At 41.2% G+C, this 21,913-nt stretch overlaps 2 protein-coding genes across 2 annotated transcripts; both read right to left on the bottom strand.

Moving 5' to 3' along the window:
* Positions 1 to 398: 398 nt before the first annotated feature.
* On the bottom strand, positions 399 to 1,520 carry LOC134221984 (uncharacterized). Its single transcript, XM_062701141.1, has one exon. It carries the CDS (start codon positions 1,518 to 1,520, stop codon positions 399 to 401), a length of 1,122 nt encoding a protein of 373 aa, XP_062557125.1.
* A 6,964-nt stretch (positions 1,521 to 8,484) lies between these two features.
* On the bottom strand, positions 8,485 to 18,181 carry LOC134224946 (splicing factor U2AF 50 kDa subunit). Its single transcript, XM_062704605.1, has 6 exons — positions 18,004 to 18,181; positions 17,287 to 17,868; positions 17,130 to 17,221; positions 10,737 to 10,859; positions 10,555 to 10,668; positions 8,485 to 10,482 (listed from the first exon to the last, which is right to left on the bottom strand). Exons 1-6 carry the CDS (start codon positions 18,005 to 18,007, stop codon positions 10,141 to 10,143), a joined length of 1,257 nt encoding a protein of 418 aa, XP_062560589.1. The 5' UTR covers positions 18,008 to 18,181; the 3' UTR covers positions 8,485 to 10,140.
* Positions 18,182 to 21,913: the final 3,732 nt, after the last annotated feature.

The raw sequence follows: 21,913 nt of genomic DNA, 5'->3' as shown, positions 1-21,913 counted from the left end.
GGAGCAAAATCGAAATTGTCCCCTTTACAGGTTCCCTGGGGACATTTGGAAGCTTCCTGGGAATGTCCGTATGGAAGACTAACTTTCGGAAAAATCGCTATGAGACTCGTTATTAGTGTGGCAATATTGTTTTATACTGTTTGATATGGGTTCCATGGAGAAAAATTGAATAACTGGCGAAATACCCCAAACACCAGTTTGCTGGTACCCCAAGGGAATCTGGAATAATTCCGGAACCATCCAGAATTTCCGAAAAACTCAATGCGCAGCCAAAACTAGAATAAAAATTGGACCTTGTGTCAAAATTTCATCAAGATTGGACGAAAAATAAAAAAGTTATGATTTTTTCAAAATCAAAAATCGCTTTCTCAAAGAGCTTGGCCTTTTGGGTGTTAATTTCAAATTTTAAATGTGGTTCTCTCCTCCTCGTCCAGCGGCAACAAGCACAAATACTTCACCGCTCGTCTGATGATCGTGTCCTTGGTCTTCAGAGTAACCACTCGCACGTGGCCGTCCTTCCCTGGATGCAATTCTATGATACGCGCAAGATTCCACTGAAGTGGTGGAAGATGGTCGTCAACGATTAGCACCAATGCGCCCACTTTGATACTAGTCGTCGTGAAGTCACTTTGTCGTCGTTGAAGTTCTTGAAGATAGTCGTTTGACCAGGTTCGCCAATACTTCTGCTTCAGGTCCTGCAACACCTGCCATCTAGACAGTCTACCGTGTTTGATGGCTTCATACGATGGTTCGGATATTGCTTGAAACTCTCTGCCTATCAAAAAATGAGCAGGCGTGATTGCAGTCAAGTCATTTGGATCGTCTGATGATGGCACCAAAGGACGAGAGTTCAACGTAGCCTCAATTTGTGCCAACACTGTCGTCAATTCTTCGTACGAGAGTTTATGATCCGCCAAAATTGGTCGCAGATGAAATTTAGCCGACTTCACCCCCGCCTCCCATATTCCTCCGAAGTGAGGACTACGTGGAGGGATGAAAGACCACTCGATGTTTCGCTCGACGCAAAATACTTTAAGCTTTTTCTTATGCATCTCAGTTTCAAAAAGATCGGCCAATTTCGCTAGCTCATTGTTCGCACCACTTTGGTGGCGTTGTCCGAAAATAATTTCTTGGATAGACCGCGCCGAGTGCCGACTCACAAACCGCTGAAGAGTAGCCAAAAAGTCTGTCGATAAATTTGACACTGCTTCCAAATGCATAGCCTGTGTAGCCATGCAAACAAAAACGCACACATAGCCTTTGGTCATTACACATTTTCGCACAGAGACCGCTGATTTTAACAAAAATGGTCCGGCGAAATCAATTCTTACGTTGGAGAATGGATACGCAGCTTGCACTCTGTATTCCGGCAGGTCTCCCATCAGTTGCGTCGCTCTTTTCGGATTAGAACGGTAACATGGTGTACATTTGTGTGCCACGTTACGAATCAGATTCTTCGCTTGGAGAGGCCAAAATTGTTGTCTTACAACAGCCAGCAACGCTCGCTGACCGATGTGCATGTTGATGCAAGTGGCGAATAATTGCAACGGTCACAGGGTGTTTGGCAGGCATCAAAAGCTGATGTTTACTGCCATACGGAATTTGAGCGTGTCGAATTCTTCCTCCAACATGCTATGTGTCATCTCTTTCGTCGATGAAAGGGTTCAAGCATTTCAGCGGATACTTGAAGTTCCCTTCTTCCGTCAAGGCTCGAATTTCGTTTTTGAAGCACTCTTTCTGGATCAGTCTCACAATCAGTAACAATGCACGTTTCATTTCGTCCGCAGTATAGGAAATCCCTTCGCAATTTGTCTTCTTCCGTTCCGAATGTAGTCAGTGAAACGAACCACGTAGGCCATGGATCGTTGCATGATGGAAAATCGGCTTATGTTGTCAAACAATTTCAGTCGTTGGCTTTCGGTCGATGTGAAAAGGGCAACTACTCGTAATTCTGGAAGACCTACCTCCGGAACCAGTGATGGTGTATCAATTTGGAAATTTCTTCGCTTCAAGATTTCAGGACCGTTCCACCAAATTCGATGTCCTTGCAGTTGATTCGGTTGAGCGCGTCTAGAAATAAGATCGGCAGAGTTCATCTTCATTGGAATATATCGCCACTCAAACTGGTTGGTCAGCATCTGGATCTCCTTCAATGAATGTAGTCGTGCTCCTTCCAAAAATCCACCAAATCCAGCGGCAAAGCATCATCCCAATGTAGTTCAAGAAGCCATAATTCCCTCATAAACAATTTCGCTGCTGTTAGCGCGGGCCCAAGAAACCCCAGCGGGTCGAAGATTCTGGAAATTTCTCTCAAAATCTTCAGCTTTGTCAAGCATGAAAACGGTGATGGTTCTGCAAGTCGAAACATGAACACATCAGTGGTAGGATTCCAGGCGATTCCAAGCGTTTTCATCAAACAGTTGATAGCCGCATCATCGATCGTAACCAGCCTTTCTCGCTTTCCAACTGGTACCAGCTCCAGCAATTCATTCGAATTCGAACACACTTTGTGTATGCCGAAGCCACCGGCAGTAAGCATACCGGTTATCTGTCGCAATAGTTGCAATGCTTCATCCAAAGTTGCTGCTCCCGCAAGCATATCGTCGATGTAGAAGGATTTCTCCACAGCTTTAGCAGCAAGTGGATAACGTTCTTCTTCTTCTTCTTCAGCGAGTTGCCTCAATGCCATCGTAGCCAAAAAATAGCGAAGACGCAAGTGCGTACGTGACCGTTTTCAAAGAATATACCTTCAGTGGTTCGTCACGGTTACTCCAGAAAATACGTAAAAAGTCGTCATCCATCTGCACCTGCCGGTACATTTTCGGAATATCTGCGCTGATTGCAAACATGAACCACAGACAAACAGACGTAACAGCTAGAACAATTTGTTTTAAAATCCATCGACCATTTTATCACCACGTGCATATTGTACGAAACAAAGTTTTGTACGACAATGTCAACAGAAGGCGCTAGTGTCAGGTGTCAATTACAAGGGTATACGATGCGCGCGCCCCTGGATGTGAAACTCGCAAGCATTTTATTTATTATCAGACTAAGTCCGGAGTGGCCTGTGCTGCACATAAAAGTCTTCTCCATTCAGCTCGGTCCATGGCTGCACTTCGCCAACCACGCAGTCTGCGGAGGGTCCGCAAATCGTCCTCCACCTGATCGATCCACCTTGCCCGCTGTGCACCTCGCCTTCTTGTTCCCGTCGGATCATTGTCGAGAACCATTTTCACCGGATTACTGTCCGACATTCTGGCTACGTGCCCGGCCCACCGCAGTCCGGTTTTCGCGGTGTGAACGATGGATGGTTCTCCCAACAGCTGATACAACTCGTGGTTCATTCGCCTCCTCCACGTACCGTCCGCCATCTGCACCCCACCATAGATGGTACGCAACACTTTCCTTTCAAAAACTCCCCGTGCGCGTTGGTCCTCCACGAGCATCGTTCAGGTCTCGTGTTCGTAGAGAACTACCGGTCTTATAAGCGTTTTGTAGATAGTCAGTTTGGTACGGCGGCGAACTCTATTCGATCGGAGCGTCTTGCGGAGTCCAAAGTACGTACGATTTACAGCCACTATGCGCCTCCGAATTTCTCTGCTGGTATCGTTATCGGCGGTCACCAGTGAGCCCAAGTACACGAATTCTTCAACCACCTCGATTTCGTCACCACCTATAGAAACTCGTGGTGGGTGGCTTACATTGACCTCTCTTGAGCCTCTTCCTATCATGTACTTCGTCTTCGACGTGTTGACTAGTCCAATCCGATTAGCTTCGCTTTTCAGTCTGATGTAGGCTTCCTCCATCCTCTCAAAGTTACGTGCCATGATATCAATGTCGTCGGCGAAACCAAATAACTGGACGGACTTCGTGAAAATCGTACCACTCGTGTCGATCCGTGCCCTTCGTATTACTTCCTCCAAAGCGATGTTGAATAGCAGACACGAAAGACCATCACCTTGCCGTAACCCTCTACGCGTTTCGAATGGACTCGAGAATGCCCCTGAAACTCGAACTACGCACATCACCCGATCCATCGTCGCCTTGATCAACCGTATCAATTTATCCGGAAATCCGTTTTCGTGCATTAGCTGCCATAGCTGGTCCCGATCGATTGTATCATATGCGGCTTTGAAGTCGATAAATAGATGATGTGTGGGCACGTTGAATTCGCGGCATTTCTGCAATACCTGACGTATGGCGAACACCTGGTCTGTGGTAGAGCGTTCACCCATTAATCCCGCCTGGTACTGCCCCACGAACTCTCTTGCAATTGGTGTTAGTCGGCGGCATAAAATTTGGGAGAATACCTTGTAGGCGGCGTTCAGCAATGTGATTGCGCGGTAGTTGCTACAATCCAGCTTATCGCCCTTTTTGTAGATGGGACACACGACACCTTCCATCCACTCCTGCGGCAGAACCTCATCCTCCCAAACCTTGGTAATCACCCAGTGCAGCGCTCTAGCCAGTGCTTCACCACCGTGTTTAAACAGCTCCCCTGGTAGTTGGTCAACTCCAGGGGCTTTGTTGTTTTTCAGCCGGGCGATCTCCTCCTGGATTTCCTGGAGATTCGGAGCCGGAAATCGCATGTCCTGCGCGCGTTCTCCAAGGTTCATTACCATACCGCCACCTTTGGATCACCTCACGCTCGTTTGTAAGAAGGTTCCCGTTTATGTCCTTGCACATATCGGGCTGTGGCACGTGGCCCTTACGTGAACGGTTCAACTTCTCATAGAACTTTCGTGCGTTATTAGCGCGGTACAGTTCATCCGTTTCTTCCCGGTGTCGATCTTCCTGCTGGCGCTTTTTCCTCCGGAAAATCGAGTTTTGCCTGTTCCGCGCCCGTTTGTATCGTGCCTCGTTCGCCCTCATGCGGTGTTGCAGCAATCTCGCCCTTGCTGCATTCTTCTCCTCAACTAACTGCTCACATTCGCCGTCATACCAGTCGTTTCTCTGATCCGGGGCCACCGTGCCTAGTGCGGCGGTTGCGGTGCTTCCAATGGCGGATCGAATATCTCTCCAGCCATCTTCGAGAGATGCTGCGCCTAGCTGCTCTTCCGTTGGGAGTGCCGCATCCAGCTGCTGCGCGTAGTCTTGGGCTAGTCTATCGTCTTGCAGCCGCCCAATGTTTAGCCGCGGCGGACGACTCCGACGCGTGTTGATCACCGTCGAGAGTTTTGAGCGCAGACATACTGCAAAGAGGTAGTGGTCGGATTCAATATTCGCACTACGGTAAGTGCGTACGTTCGTGATGTCGGAGAAGAATTTACCGTCGATTAGAACGTGGTCGATTTGGTTTTCCGTTATTTGATTAGGTGATTTCCATGTGGCCTTGTGGATATTCTTGCGGGGGAAGAAAGTGCTTCGGACTACCATTCCGCGGGAGGCTGCAAAGTTTATGCATCGTTGGCCGTTGTCGTTCAATACGGTATGCAGACTATCCGGTCCGATGACCGGTCTATACATTTCCTCCCTTCCTACCTGAGCGTTCATGTCACCGATGACGATTTTGACGTCCCGCAGTGGGCATCCATCGTATGTCTGCTCCAGCTGCGCATAGAACGCTTCTTTCTCGTCGTCGGGTCTCCCTTCGTGTGGGCAGTGCACGTTGATGATGCTATAGTTGAAGAAACGGCCTTTTATCCTCAGCTTGCACATCCTTGCGTTAATTGGCTGCCACCCAATCACGCGTTGGCGCATCTTTCCCAGCACTATGAAGCCGGTTCCCAGCTCGTTGGTGGTGCCACAGCTTTGGTAGAAGGTAGCCGCTCGATGCCCGCTTTTCCACACTTTCTGTCCTGTCCAGCAGATTTCCTGCGGCGCTACGACTACGACATCGAAGTTGCGGGGATGTAATTCATCGTAGATTATCCTGTCGCAACCTGCGAAGCCTAGCGACTTGCAGTTCCATGTTCCAAGCTTCCAATCGTGATCCTTTATTCGTCGCCTAGGTCGTTGCCGATTGTATCGAGTCGTATTATCTTCTATGTCGTTCGTAATAGTTGTTTTTAAAGGCGGCTTATTGGGCCTGCGCAAACCTCCTGTCTCGTCGGAGGGCCGTCGTGTCCCACCTAACACCAGGACTTGGGCTTGTGCGCTTTGAGCGGCACACGGTCGCTTTGGCGGAGCCTACTTGCGGATACATGCAGCTTTTTATAGAGGTTTAACAGGGCCCACTGTCAAACTCCAAACTAGCAAGCAGTTGAATTTAAAAACGCTCATGGTCGATGGGAATTTTCTCAGTGTTACGTCTGTTTGTCTGCGTTCGGAACGTTCGGAATTTCAAGTGAATGGACACCAAATCGTTCTGCACCGTAGGACCAACCATTTGTGTTTGGTTGACAGATACTCCAGTCGACGATTCTGCCGAACCGTCGAATACTACACGAAGTTTTGTAGTTGAGCTGGTTGGCTTTAGCACGCAATTGTAAGGCAAATAAAATGCTTCAGTCGGATCTTCACATTGTTTCGAATTCATTTTGACCATATGCCCCAACTCTTCATACTCGTGCATAAATTTAACGTAGGGTATCTGTTCCTATATTAATAACAGCCCGTATATTAATCCCAGCCGTCGATGAACCAAATAAAAAATCAATTTAATTACAATTTCTCACATCGTATGTACACAATAATGGATGGAACACATTCTTGAATGTTTGGAATATTATTCAAGATTTTTTTAAAGTAATGTTTTAATGCACAAGAATCAAATTATTGAAAGATAAAATTATAAAGCACTTTTATTTTCATTTTCCTACCTCTGAACTGTTGGTTTGATGCACTGCTCGATTGCTACTAGCAGATTCATCTGTTTTCACGCCGTTGTTTTCCAGTCAATTTCAAGCTTAAACAATTCTATTCCTTCACAATTCACTTCACAACACATAAAGAACATCACACTTTCACTATACATATAATTATATTTGAAAAACCAACGCGATTTCCTATAGTTTGATATAGGTTTATTTCGAACAACGTTTGAATTATTCTTGTCCGTATTTCAAACTGTTTACATGCCCTGCAATACTCTCAAGGGTTGCCGACCTAGATTTTTATTTCAAAAATGCTTGAATGAACTTTTACTGTGGAATTCAACTCTTATGTTTGTAAAATAAAGTATATCGAAAAGATAATCTACAACAAACATAAAATTAAACTGATAAGTTGAAAAACTACATCAAAAACTGCAATTTTGTAATTATATTTCAACTCAAATGCAAAACATTGAAGAATTCGGCATCACTGCAATCATATCGTTACGTATACACACAAGTAATAGTGTGCGTATTTTATGTTGGAAACAGTATTATTGATATAGGTACAAGCATGGGATTAACTGTTTTTGAATGTTATTGAAATAGGTGCATGGCGGCGATGATGTTTTTAGCTAAATACTTCTATAATGTGATAATAATTTCATTTTTGAAGTTACCAAATTGTTTTCAATTAAAAATTACGTGAGCCAAGCATAATTATTCTCATGTTTCTTGATTATTGGGCGAGAAATCAATGCATTTTATATGCGCATTGTCTTATTGTTATTGATATAGGAACAGATACCCTATTTCCGTTTCGAATCGGGATCCTTATCCGGCCTCTTCTCAACGGTCAAAAACCTTTTCCTAGCCATGGTTTCGGAATCGCCCAAATGACCCTTCGCCTCGTTGAAGGGTAGTCGCACGAAAAATCGACTGACGATTGAATAATTAATTTGCCTTTCGCCGTTTCAGCCCAAACTTGGCAACCATAGCTTCCGTAATAAAGTGCTTGTATGAAGCAGAATCTAACACAGCCCGGCACTCCATCATTCGCTTCCCAGCACCGTGGACCGAAACTATCGCTGTAGCTAACAACGTATCTTGATCAGCTTCTACGTTCGAGCATAGAACCGATCCGTCATTACTTGTCGTCTCTGTAATTTCAACGGCATCTGCTGGTTTGCCTCGGCGCGTTCGCCTTTGATGCACCGCTGTACTGCTGCAGCCTGGTTCATCTGAACGCATATTAGTGGGATGCAGTGACGTATGATGACGTTTGCCCGACCGCTCAGATTTGCATTTTCCCGTGATGTGTCCCCTCTCCAAACAATTGAAGCAGGAACCACTTTTCCGTAACTAATTATATTTCTCACTCAAGGTCACTTTTTTAAACGCTTCACACTTCCAGAGTTCATGTTCTCCTTTGCAATGCGTACACTTTTTACTCGTAGTAACCAGACTATGTACTTAAGAGTCTTGTTTTCCAACGGAGCGCACTTGCTTCACTGCTTCTGCTGTCGCCTTGGTACTACGACTTATCTTCTCAAACACTTTGCACATTTCCTTGAGGAATTCCATCATTAAGGCATTTGTCCATATAAAACTTGCTCTTACGAGAAACATGTCTTGAGCGACCTGCAAGAACACGCCAAACCCCTTTCTGAACCGAAGTGCAGGGATTGTGATATAAGACTAATGTCAATACGATACCATTGCAATGTAAGTTTTTATCGATCAGCCTTTATTTACTGTGTTGGCTTTTCCGCCCTGGATTTCCACAAAAAAAGAATCACACGGAATAATTTCATCTCCTTGAGTTGCTTGGTATGGATCGAATGGTTCGTGGTTGATTCAACACTTCTCAAGGGATTTATTTCCACTTCAAGTGGAATGATCAGAAACATCCCAGCAATATAAGAGTGAACAGACGTGCAAATGATTTGAATTAGGACAGCATCAGGTTTGTTAGGATTCAAATTATTAGAAGAAATGTTATTTTTTTGCGTGTGCTCTTCTTGATGAATGAAATTAGTTATTGGAAGAGATTATACGTTGAACATCATTTAAAATAGTACATACATATTACGCTGATTCTGATAGGGGTGATCGGGGCAATATGGGCCACCTAAGGAAATCGTTCCGAAAAGCGCTGAAAAGCTCAAAAAAGCATCGTTCAAATGTAGTTGACTTATACTAGAGAATGTTACCTTTCATTTAACGTCGATGAATGACGAAAAATGCGTTTGGAAGTTGTTGCAATGCACTTTTGAAAATGTATTGATTTCAATGTGTGTTCCCGACTATGCGGGGCAATATGAGCCACAATTTGGGGCAGTATGGGCCACCCTTCCAAAACCTTTATTTAGGCGAAAAAAGTTTCGTAATATAGAAGAATATGATATTCCTACAACAGTTGTGAGTATTCCATACCAAATAAAATGAAAAAAATGCACAACAGCGGACTGAACTGATTTGCCACTCTTCACCGTTTGACCAGCCACACATTTCAATTGGTCAATAATCATTTTTTCTGTTTCTGTCACAATAATACGCTGTTGTAATTTTTCCGTAATGAATCTTACATGTATGATAATATTCTTGTATTTGAATACTGAAATTTGAACTTATTCGCATTTTAAGGCCAGGTATCTTGTTCTATGCCTGTATGCCCATATTGCCCCATAGAGACTGGTTTTGGGAAAAAAAAGTTTTATGAAAAATTCAGATTTGTATCAATATAAACATGTGTGCACAATATTCAATTTTAATATATCTTTTGATTGTGGTGTATTTTTGACCTGTATTTTAATCATTTTTGTGTCAAAACCTTATTTATAAACTTGAAATCTTATAATAATTTTGCATATGCAGTGAAAATTTACATTTTCAAGTATATTTTCATATTTGAATTGAATTTTAATGCGGTTTTCACGTTGATGCATATGTGGAGCATCCTCTTAAAGATCATATAACTTTTACATGATAAAACTTGTCAATAAGCTCAAAATGAGGGTGGCTCATATTGCCCCGTATGTTCATATTGCCCCTACTGCCCCTATTTTTTATTATTGGTCGGTAGTTTTACAAGTGCCAGTATGGTATGTTTCGTCATATCGCTTGATTTGGGAACATTGAAAATGAAGTGGTCATATGCAATCATTTGAGCACAACTTCAGCAATCGAACATAAAAAATTGAATGAATGAATACTTCAAAATACGTTTAACAAACATTATACGTTTTCGTGTTTGTTAGCATCATTGTGTATGGTTGTATGAAATTGTAAGCAGATACATTGTTCCACAATTGTTTTTTTTTTCCTTGATACTATTTATCAAAACTTTGTTTAAAATTAAAATGCCCCACAAATGATAAAACTAGAACTCACGACGATGGTACTTATCCGGATCGAAATAGGAAGTAACGACCACACGGTCACTAAACTTTCGTCCGGTAAGCGCTTGTTGCGCTTTCTGACAGTCGACAATCGAGTTGAACTCAACGAACACCTTACCGCAGCCGGGCACGTCGACACCCTCAATCGGTCGCGGAATCTCCACGCTCCGGACCACACCGTACTTATTGCATTCCTCTTTAATATCCTCGAGAATATCTTCGTATTCCTCTTCGTCTTTCAGCTCGTCCGGTGTGACCATGTTCAAGAGACAGAGAACCTCCGTTGGTGGTCCCGATGAACCAACCAGCGAGAGACCTGGGACCTGTGGTTTGAGAAATAAAAAAATTAGTTGAGTGAATCAATATCAAGCGTAGGCCTGAGGAGCAATACTTACTTGAATTTGAACCGGTGCAACAGCTGCGACGTTAGCATTCTTGGCCCCAACGCTGGCTCTTTGTACAATCAGCTTCTTATCGCCCAACTGCATACCGTTCAATCCTGCTATAGCCTGGCAATTGGAGAAAAATACATTTAGGTTCTGCGCTTTGAAACAATAGTATTACGATAAAAACTCACCTGATCGGTGATGGTGTATTCAACATATTCGGCAAAGGCGTAGCCTTTGCTCAACCCGGTCGCAGCATCCTTGACCAGGTTGAAAGCCTTCAGCTGTCCGAAGGAAAGCAGCAGTTCCTTGACCTGTTGGGGAAAATCACGCAACAACGACGTACCATTGTGCGTGAAGAGAACACGAATTGGAAAAATGAAGAAGAAAATAGTCTGTTAGATTGTGCGTTACATCGTTTTGGGTTGGAATGTTGACTGAGGGAACCTAGCCGACGCATTTTGCTACACTCTTCAGCATCCGAATTGTTGGTTTGCGCATCTGGATATTAGAGCTGTTAAATACTTTCTATTTCCCGAATCAAAATACTAAAAAGGCACTATTGAAATACTGAACAATCCAAAATTGTTATAAAAATGCAATTTGTAGTACAGGATTCATCAATAGCAGCTATGTAGCGAAGGTCAGAATTGCAGCAAAGCACCCGTCTATCGTATTTGGATTGTGGCTACTACAGAAGGGTGCCTTCGACATATCTTCGAAATCAAATCTTCCACATGCCGTGAATTTATAAAATGTTCAAACCTATAAAATGCCACGGCTGTTGATCTTTGATTGAATTCGTAGTGGCTGTTATCAAAATTAGAACTTGAAAAAGCAGTTCAGGTTGCTCCGAAAGTAAATAACGAATCAATAGAATGCGATGGAACCCACGCAAATTCAATTGACAAAATGAAATTTAGAAAAAAGAAATATTTTAAGCTCTTTTTAGTGGAATGGTTTGCTTGTTTTAAAATGAAATTCATAATAATTTAATGATAAAAAAACAAAATAATATAATAATTCTGTGATATCCGCGGCCGAAAAAGAAAAGGAAATGCTATACCTACTACCTAGTATGTTTTTTATGGCGGTACCCCGTTTGGCATAAGGGCCGTTTGGCATAATGGCCATTTGACATAATATGTATGCGGTGTCAAATTGAAGGCCATTTGGCATAAGGGCCGTTTGGCATAACGACCATTTGGCATAATTTGTATGCGGTGTCAAATTGAGGGCCGTTTGGCATAATATCAATTTGGCATAATTTACATACTATTCCAAAGTTTTTGCCCAGGAATCTACTTACCATCATCGGAGGTGAATTACTCCGATGATGCTAAGTAGACTTTAAAGCTCTAAAGATTATACAACAATTTGCGGTACAACATTCCGCGGTAATCCATTTATTGATGTACCATATTGCGAGCATTACCATTGCGCAATATTCCATTCTGCGTTTTGTATCATTCCGCAGTTAAAATTATTTTGCAGTGAATCGTTTTGCTGCCAATACACGAGCAAATTCGAGTATTCAAAGAAGGCAAAATAACACATTTGGCCTTATACCGGGCAAATGCGAGCAGTTATAGAAGGCAAAATAACACATTTTGCCTTATAACAGGCAAACACGTGCATCACGAAACGGTACACCATATAATTGTTGATACAGTCAATCCTCCATGAGTCGATAATAAAGGGACCATCGACTCAGGGAAATATCGAGAAGTGGGATATATAATCCTTGAAAAGCTTCCCGAGCAACAAAAGTCAGCCAAAAATGGTGCAGCAACTTGTTTGTGACCAAATCTGGCCACAGATGAATTGCAGTAATCTATGTGAAACATGTGCTGCTAGGGTTTTTCAAGGGACCATCGCAGAAATCCATAACATATTTTATAATATGGCATAACTTCACGGATACAAATTTCATCCATTTGCTTCAAAAATATACATGTTTACTTCCAAAATGGTAAAATGTTTGAATCAAACATATTTATTTTTAAAACCAAATTAAATGCCTGTTTGTTTTATACGAACACTAGTGGGCAGCCCCTCGCTCGCTCTTGCAAAAGTAAACAAAAACTCGAGTACGGATCGGATCCGATCAGAGGAGATCAAAGGAGCAGGAGCAAGCATGGAATAATATGTTTTCTTGCTTCCAAATTGATGATAAGCATGTTTTTCAGGTACAGAAAGGTAAGTAAATGAAATATGAACGTTTAGAATTGTGAAATCTGGTAGTCAAATGCTACCAGAATATGAAAATTGGTAGAATTGATAAGAAAATATTATGAATGGCCGAACCAAAACAATAATATCCATGTTTGCTTCAAACATTAAGCTGGTTGAAACAACTTGAAACGCACATTTGATTCTAAAAAAAGTTTTCGTTCGCTTCAAATGCTACAATATGTTTGATCCAAACATATTTATTTTTGATGCCAGAACAAACTGAATTATTGTTTGGATTTACCTATAATATGTTTGTTTTTAACGTAGTTTTTTCTGCGTGTTGCTTCCATGACTCGATATCGAGTCATAGAACATCGTCTCTTGAAGGGTTCACTTTATATCCCGCTGAAGATTATTCACTTCAATACTTTATCATTTTCATTTCCTATAATTCACCCTTCTTTGAAACGCGAGCAGTTCTTTGTTTATTTCAATGGAATTTTTGAACTGACCATTTCTTGAAAGCCTTGATAGCAAAACTTTTATTCACTTTTTCTGTAATTTACCCTTCTTTTTGCATATAAATTGTTGCAAACGGCAATTAATTTGGAACCGTATATAAATTATGACAAATGGCCTTTATGCCAAACGGCCCTCAATTTGACACCGCATACAAATTATGCCAAATGGTCAATTTGACACCGCATACATATTATGCCAAATGGTCATTATGCCAAACGGCCCTTATGCCAAATGGCCATTATGCCAAACGGCGTTATGCCAAACGACATTATGCCAAACGACATTATGCCAAACGACATTATGCCATATGGCATTATGCCAAACGGGGTACCGCCATTTTTTATCCCGCAGAATGCGACTATGCAAAATTGCAATACATAACATACAACTTTAATGAATAACGTTTTACAGCTGTAATGAGAATAAGTGACTAGTAATCCATTTTGGTTCAATCAAAGTTGATTGCCTATATTCCGGGGATTAAACCACCCGACTTGGACATTAATTTACAATGTTGTGAATACTCATATGTGTGGGGTTTGAGTAAGTTATCATCAGCGTGTCGATCAGTGCGCAGCAAGCCATGACTCGGCCTCTCTTCTGGTCAGACCTCCGTGGCGTGCACACGCACCCACGGAGAGCTGCTGTCATAACAATTCGCTCCGGCCATTTGAGGCCACACATTTTGGCGATCCTGCCAGGTTATTTGTTGGATCCTGACGCTTATTTCAAAAGGTGAGTTGAATTCAATTTGTCAATGTGCTGATGTGTTAAAATGTTTGGTGATTAAAAAACAAGGCAAGGGGTTAGTATTGCTACAAAGCGCGTCTGGAAAAATGCTGCAAAATGGATTGTGGTTTGGAAAATCACAAAGCGTGTTTGGAAGACCGCTGGAAAATGGATTGTGGTTTGCAAAATCACAAAGCGCGCCTGGAAGACCGCTGGAAATTGATTATGTTTCGAAAAATCACAAAGCGTGTCTGGAAGAACGCTGCAAAATGGATCGTGGTTTGGAAAATCATAAAGCACGTCTGAAAGACCGCTGGAAAATGGATTGTGGTTTGGAAAATCATAAAGCGCATCTGGAAGACCGCTGGAAAATGGATCGTGGTTTGGAAAATCACAAAGCGCGCCTGGAAGAGCTGGAAAATGTGTTGTGGTTTGAAGAATCACAAAGCGTGTCTGGAAGACCGCTGAAAAATGGATTTTGGTTTGGAAAATCACAAAGCGTGTCTGGAAAACCGCTGGAAATGGATTGTGGTTTTGAAAATCACAAAGCGCGCCTGGAAGAGCTGGTTGTTGTCTTTCTCGTACAACGAAGTTGTACCAAAAGACTATCATTTCACTCCGGAAACAAACTTTGTATAGAAGCCTCGGAGACCCATAATGTTACCCCCGGTAATATGATCGTTTTTAATCTGAACACTTTTAATTTGAACCCCGTTGGTTTGAACATCGTTCAAATTAAAAATGGTTCAAACGTCATTTCCCACGTGGAATCGAGAGAGGAAAAATGGAACATCGTGAAATGGAACGCAGAATCAAAACAAACCAGCAAAGAGAGCAGCCAGAAACCAGTTTTTCTGATGCTTATAGAGTAACCAGAAGTTCAAATTAAAAATGAACCGCGTTAATGTGAATGAGGTGCCGTACAAAAATACGGGGGTCCACGGTATACCAATCGACTGCTCGACAAACTGAGCACATGTCTTTCTGTCCGTGTGTAGGGTAAACTGGGGTAAAATGCACCCCCGGGGCAAAACGACCTTTTGGAAGTTTTGGCGGTTTTACAGACATATTTCCAAGAATGTTTACTGTTAGATTCGTAGTTCGAGATCCAAACTACATGCGCTGTAGTAAATACTCTCGAAAAATTGTCGAAAATGTCCTCAAAAACGTCAAAGGGTCGTTTTGCCCCGGGGATGCATATTACCCCAGTTTCCACTATGTATGTGTGTGCACAAAAGCTAAGAAAAACATTAGACAACTTTTCGTATAGTAATCTTTAACATATTTTCTCAAAACAAGTTTTATTTAACTGGGGACAAAGCCGTGTTTATCACTATTGAATTTGATAACGATCGAACGATGCGTTTAAAAGTTATGAAGAAAATGGTACATCGAACCATATAGCCCCATATAAGGTTGGTGTCTTGACTAAATGTGTCTGAATCTACAATAGTAGCACAGAATTTTGAAGAGGTGCACCAACTTCAAGTTGAAAACCTCTGAAAAAAGTGCCAAACAGACAAGTTGTATATTTTTTTGCGTAACGTTAATTATTTAACTCCCCGTTTCGCGTCACCAACAATTCGCCATACTTACCAGCTGAAGAGCGCAACATAAAGAAGAACGAGCCCTACACTGAAAAGTCCTATTTTCTGTCTTTGCATAAACAAATCCATTTGAAAATTGTACAGATAATCCCTGACTAAATTTAAAGTAACCCTAACTGATTTCTTTTTCTGTAACGCCACCGACATTAACCTTTGCGAGGGCAGACAGCTGCAAAGAAGAAATTGTTAGATGAAACTTGCCTTGCTTTGCTTCTCTCGTTGTTTCGAGTGGTCTCAACTATTAAAATAAATATTTTCTTGACATTCGCAACAAATTCATTCGTTCAATTTACATATTATCTGTTCAAAACATGGCCAGATTTTCCTAAATCATAAGTTGTAGTGCCCTTACAGCCGGACAGTGACCGAGACCAAGCAGCCAGCCCAACCCGGCCAAAGCATCTACAAACGTGAACATGAAAAAACGAAAAAAGAAGAGAAAAAACTCAGTATCAGTAACGGTTTGTCAGAAAGGCTGAAATTCGAAATTTTGTGCTGTAAAAAAAACGAACGGCCTGCAAAAAGAGAAAATCGAGACGCCCACTCGCACAGGAGGGCCAGAACTTCGATGGACCTAACTGAAACAAAACGCATTGGAAAGATAATCTGTTCCTGAAAACGGGACGATGGCGCTAAAGTTTACGCTTTTGCTGAAAATCGAAATTGCAAATACCCTGCAAATTTAGTTCACTGTACAGAAATGGAAACACTTCGCGTGAAGTATGGAAATGCGCGAGACCTGTAAAAACGGATTCGCTGTTTTGTTCTGAACTTGCTGCAAGTGGTGGCGCAACTGTTGGAACGTTGGTATCGCTAAAAAAAAGTGGCTAGAAAAGAAAATTCGGTCGCTTTCTTGATTTCTTTTGTGGAGGGAAAAGCTGTAAGAAAATTATCATATTTTCGGCGCAGGAAGGCATTGTGAGCATAGATAAGTAATTCTAATGTCATTTCATAAGAAATTAGTTTGCAGAAGTCTTCAGTGCGTACCTGCCGGTTCTTTTCAAGTTGATTTTTGACGTACATACAGGCTGATTTATTTTTAATCCGGTCTTTTAGTAGTATGATTTTTTCCAATAATCGTACGTTATAGAATTCTCAACCTACACATTTCAAAGTCAATTTTCATTTCAGTCTGCTCATCTTTTCCGTTGAAACGGAAATTTTAGGTAGAAGAAGCACGTATTAAAATCGCTGAATGGCAAACCTTTGGAAGATATTAGAATACATCATATTGATTCTCTTTATTTACTATTTTAATGGACATGGACAATTTTCCCTAACTTGGAGACTAAACAGAAAGAAGAAAAAACTTTGCAAAATGATACTTCGTATTACTTATCACTTCTGACGCACTTCCCGCACCACCCAACATGAGTGCAAACAATGTAATGCACCAACATGTTATTAAAAACCCGCGAAGAGCTGAAAAGTGAAAACGTCCGCAAGAAATTGTTTACACAATTTAAAAAGTCGGGAACGAATGGTACAATGTGCCCATTTGTTCTTGAATCTAGGATATACCCGTACTCCCTCTTCTGAAACCGGACTCACCTGATCCTCATTCAAATAATTCGGCAAACCACCAATGAAGATCTTGTGCGGAGAATCTGGCACAACCGTACTAATGACACCGGAGAATTTTTCTGCAAAGTCAAGGAAAATCGTTAACCAATTAGGAGCGAATAAAACAAATACAAAAATTTCATACCTGGTACGGCTGGCACCGCGGAGTCGGTCATACCAGGCATGGGCTGGTAATCGTGCGGTCTCCTAATCTTCAAACTCTGTCCCTTGAAGTTAATGCCATCGAACGCCATTGCTTGGGTGGTTTCATCAATCGAACGGAACTCCAGGAAAGCGAAATTCTTGTCAAGATTTATCTGACAGGCCAACACCGGGTTGCCGGCTGCCTGGGCCAATCCGGACAGATGCATCTGCTGGTTGAAGAACTCCATCATCTCCTCCTCGGTGACGCCGAACGGAATGTTGCCGACGTACAATCGCCGAGCCTGACGCGTGATGGTCGATCCAACGACCGGAACGGCCGCCTGAGGTGTGTCCGCTACAATGTTTGCCGGAATCTGTCCAGCCGCCTGCATAGCCTTATACTGTAGCGGAGTAATGTGTTCGAAGCCCGGCGGCGGAACATCCCAGTACAGGGAAGGCTTCCTGCGGCGAGAGCGTCCCTTACGGTACGGGGACCTGGAACGGGAGCGTTTGCGATCGCGGCTTCTACTGCGCCGCCGTTCACGAGATCGGGACCTTTCACGTCTTCGATTGCGATCACGATCTACGAACGAGACGCGAAATTATTTATTTTAGTAATAGGTAAGAAATCAGAACTTAGAACGCAACGGTCTGACATATTGATTTTTCATACGCTTATAAATTAGCATTGCCAAAAACAAAATTTGCAATTACTCACCCATTTCGATAAGAAACCGTAAAAGCTTTACACAAAAATGAAGTACTTTTTACTTTGCACCACTTTTTCCAGGTTTTGGTGAACGTTTTAATAATTTTGCGCTATTAAATTTAAGAAATTATCAAAACGCATTTAGCTTGAAAGGATGCCGATGCCAGATTGCCAAAATGAAGGAAAATTTTGAACGTGAAGGAAGTGAAGCACGCCAAAAGACGACACAACGCCGGCGTGGTGAAATGGGTGAAATGAGGTGAAATGCCGCTTCAGCAGGGATGCCAGATAAACCAGAAAATTCTAGACCAACATTTGAAAAGGGCGTAACAGACAAAAATCATTTTTTATCAGGGGACTTAAGAGAAGGCTAATACGCCTACCCACCATTCATTCAATATGGCGTACAATGTTTTTGTTTTAATTTCAAGGTGTGGGAGGATGAGCTTCTGCCGCAGGAGTGGATGGAAGGTGTCGTGTGTCCCATCTACAAAAAGGGCGACAAGCTGGATTGTAGCAACTACCAAAAGATATTTTAGTTACTAGATAAAGATTGTCGCTTCGGTTCTCTTTGTTCTGCTGTCCGAAACATCCCAAGCAACCATTAAGCCGTTAAAAATGACTTTATTTCGGTTCTATAGCCGTATTTAGAACATGGTCAACAGTGCTATTAAACCCTAAACTACGCTGTAGTGCTGCTTAAAAGTCACTTTTGGCGAATTATTTGGCTGATATACTGCTTGCCCCTACCTATTTTTCCACGCCTATGACAAAAATGTCAAAAATTTTAGACGAGTGGGAATGGAACGAAAATAAAAATGAAACGAAAAATGTTTATTTACAATTTTAATTCGTTCTTTCTTTTTCTTCCCATTGGAGACTTGATATTTTTTTGTTATTTATATTTTATTTCCGGATTTGAACCGCTTGGCTGTGTTTGGTGGAAGGATATGGTTTCGGTTGTCCGATGAGTTTGCCATCTGATCCAAAAAAGAATTGAGCAGATTTATGTCTGGGGAGGGTAAATAAACTGAAGGAATCTATTTGCCTCCATATCAAGGGTGAGGTAACATAAATAGGTAACATGATGAATCTGTAATAAATTTACATTAAAATTTTCTCGTATTTATAAAGTATTCGTTGTGATGAATAATAAATATCGCTCTAGACTAAATCTACAGCTCATTATTCATCCATCAGGCATATTTCTTGCGTCATGCTGCAGTTCTCTTCCTCTACACGTAAAAAAATTTAATGTTATTTATTATTAAGATTTCTAATACTTTTTTGCCAAAGCAGGCGCTTAATGATATGTATAAGAAAAAACTTATACATCGCATTAGCCACATACATTCCAAAACTTATACTTTTCATTAACTTATGAATGCTATTAGCTTTTTGATGTGGGATCATTCATTAGCTGGCATAATGAAGAGTATAAGTATTTTCGAATGGTTTTTTGTCATAACATATAAGGTTATTTTTTTACGTGTATACATACAAATGATAATCATCGTTATCAAATTTATTACTGAACGGCATACACCACAGGTTTAAAAACAATCTCTGTTTCAAATGCGAGTAAAAGAGACAGATTGTGAAATTCTATGCGTTATTGTTATTGATTGCACTCAAACGTCATAGATTGTAGCTCTAAATTAGAAAATATAGATCCCTTATTCGGCTTGTATCAACAGAGCTCATCAGCACTGCATCGAAGCGTTATATACCGATATACGGCTTATTTTACTGCTTGAAGTTTAAACTGCCAATAAGCACTTGGAAATCAATTATATAGCTTATTGGCACTGAAAAGCTATTATATGGTGTATATAAGGCTTGTTAAAATGCTTAATGGTTACCTGGGGAGTGACGAGATGAAAATAATGAAACTGTATGGTGCAGAAAGTGTCTTTTTCATTACAGTTTCTGCTGCTGGGCAAGCGTTAGATCACTATTCGGCTTTTGTACCGTGGTAAGTATTTAAAGTGTGTGCGCGTTAGAGCATCATTACTGGGAGCGAGTATTATGATCAGTGCTGTCATTTTAGATTAGTCACTCTTTTTCGCATTCGGTCACTATTTTCGGTTATCATTTTGGTGGCTGCATTCCGTACCGGTGACGTTCGACGTTTGATAGTTCATCAAATAGCAGCGCTGTTAAATTTGGTCACCTGTTAGCTACGCTATCCCGACCAACCATTCGTCAAACTACTTCAAAGTAATTTATACAAAATTCAATAATTTTGTCGGTATTTCTTTACCCTTAAATATTTCCAAAAACGATATAAATCTTAATGAATCGTTATCTCAATTCATGTAAAGAATGTTATTATGCATCTCGAGATAAAATAGAATACTGCGGTTTCCTGCTGGTTGCTTCTCAGGTAATCGCAACGGTCACTAAACACAACAGAGTCAATGAAAATCTCACCCACCGTATGCACTTGCCATGATAAACACTCTCCATGTACTCAGTGACTCCGGTTGCCTCTCACTAATACAATCGAACACTGCTGTCATTTCGCGAAAAGCACGTGGTTTTGTTTTGAGCGGGAAAATTCTGCCTATCTTTTAACACGGCGGCTATCTTGACGTTTACCTTCGCAGTCAAGCCTGCGAGTGTAAGACCGCCGCAGCACTCTAGAAAAAGATAAGCGCGACAATATCAACGGAATGACATACTTTGACAAAGCATTTCAAAGATGAACACCGCCACATCTTTATTATTAAGTTAATCGCAATAACGATATGAATATTCATGAAACGTTAACTAATATCTGTTAAAGAACGATCTCAAAGCAATGATATATTTTGACAAAGAATTTCATAGATATACACCGTTGACCCTTTATCACTTTTTAGTTCATCGATTCATATCACTGAATATCGAAAAATCGATTGTCTTTTTGGCGTTTGTTTATTTCCCCGGAAATAAAGATTTTCGAAAACAAATGGATTATGGAATGAAACGACTTTCAAAGAAAAACTATGCCGTAATGGAAAACCATTTTACTTCGAAATGACCGATATTGATGTATGATAATATTAGCATGGAGCTAAGTGAACGATGATTATAAGAAAGTGCTGTAGGGTGGAAAATAATTCCCCTACATATAAGTAATATTTCAAATAAATAATATGCTGTAGAATGTTAATGCAATTTAGCTACTCACAATCAGAATATAAAGTGGTCTAGTGGTTAAGATCTCTGTGTGAAAATATAACATCTTCAACAATTCTTCAGGTTCGATTCTCGAATAAGCGAAAAAATGAAAAAAATGAAAAAAATGAACATGTTCTCGAAGTACCTCTGAAGTTTTTTGTTTTTGTCGAAAATTTTGACAGGTCGATAAAGAAGAACGGTGAAAAATCATATCGTTTCAACGGCATCAATTGGTATCGATACTTTGGAAAAGATCGTTATAAATTTTCCGTGTTGTAACTTTTGAACAATTTAAAATTCTTCATGAAATGGCATCGATCGCTATCGATGGTTGATAAGAAAACCTTTAAAGATCTATATGAAGATTTTTGAAGAAACTTGAAGAAATGGTTGACCGGGATTGTTTTAGCAGCGCGTTTAGTAGCGACCGGTAAAGTGTCAAGTAATGATACTGCGCTGACAAACGGTTTATACTCACCACCGGTAATCGTAATCTTAGGGTGCGGCCAGAGTAGACGCGAAGTGCGTAATCGATTTTAAGACAGGATGCGAATCTTTAGTCATGATCGTTAAACTTCTTTGAGGGCATCACTGAAATGTGCAGTGCAACATAGTAGCCTGAATTTGTGTGTGCTATCTTTCGCGCCACGAGCAGCAATGTTGCCTGCTGAGGAGTTATGCAATTATCTCCAGAAAACCACTGTATACATTAAATTCGATTACTAATTATTGGAACGATTAATCAAGATGCGGT

This window comes from Armigeres subalbatus, chromosome 3 (assembly GCF_024139115.2).
Source record: "Armigeres subalbatus isolate Guangzhou_Male chromosome 3, GZ_Asu_2, whole genome shotgun sequence".
Lineage (NCBI taxonomy): Eukaryota > Metazoa > Arthropoda > Insecta > Diptera > Culicidae > Armigeres > Armigeres subalbatus.
The sequence above is the reverse complement of the archived record's forward strand: the minus strand, read 5'-3'. Positions and strand labels throughout refer to the sequence as shown.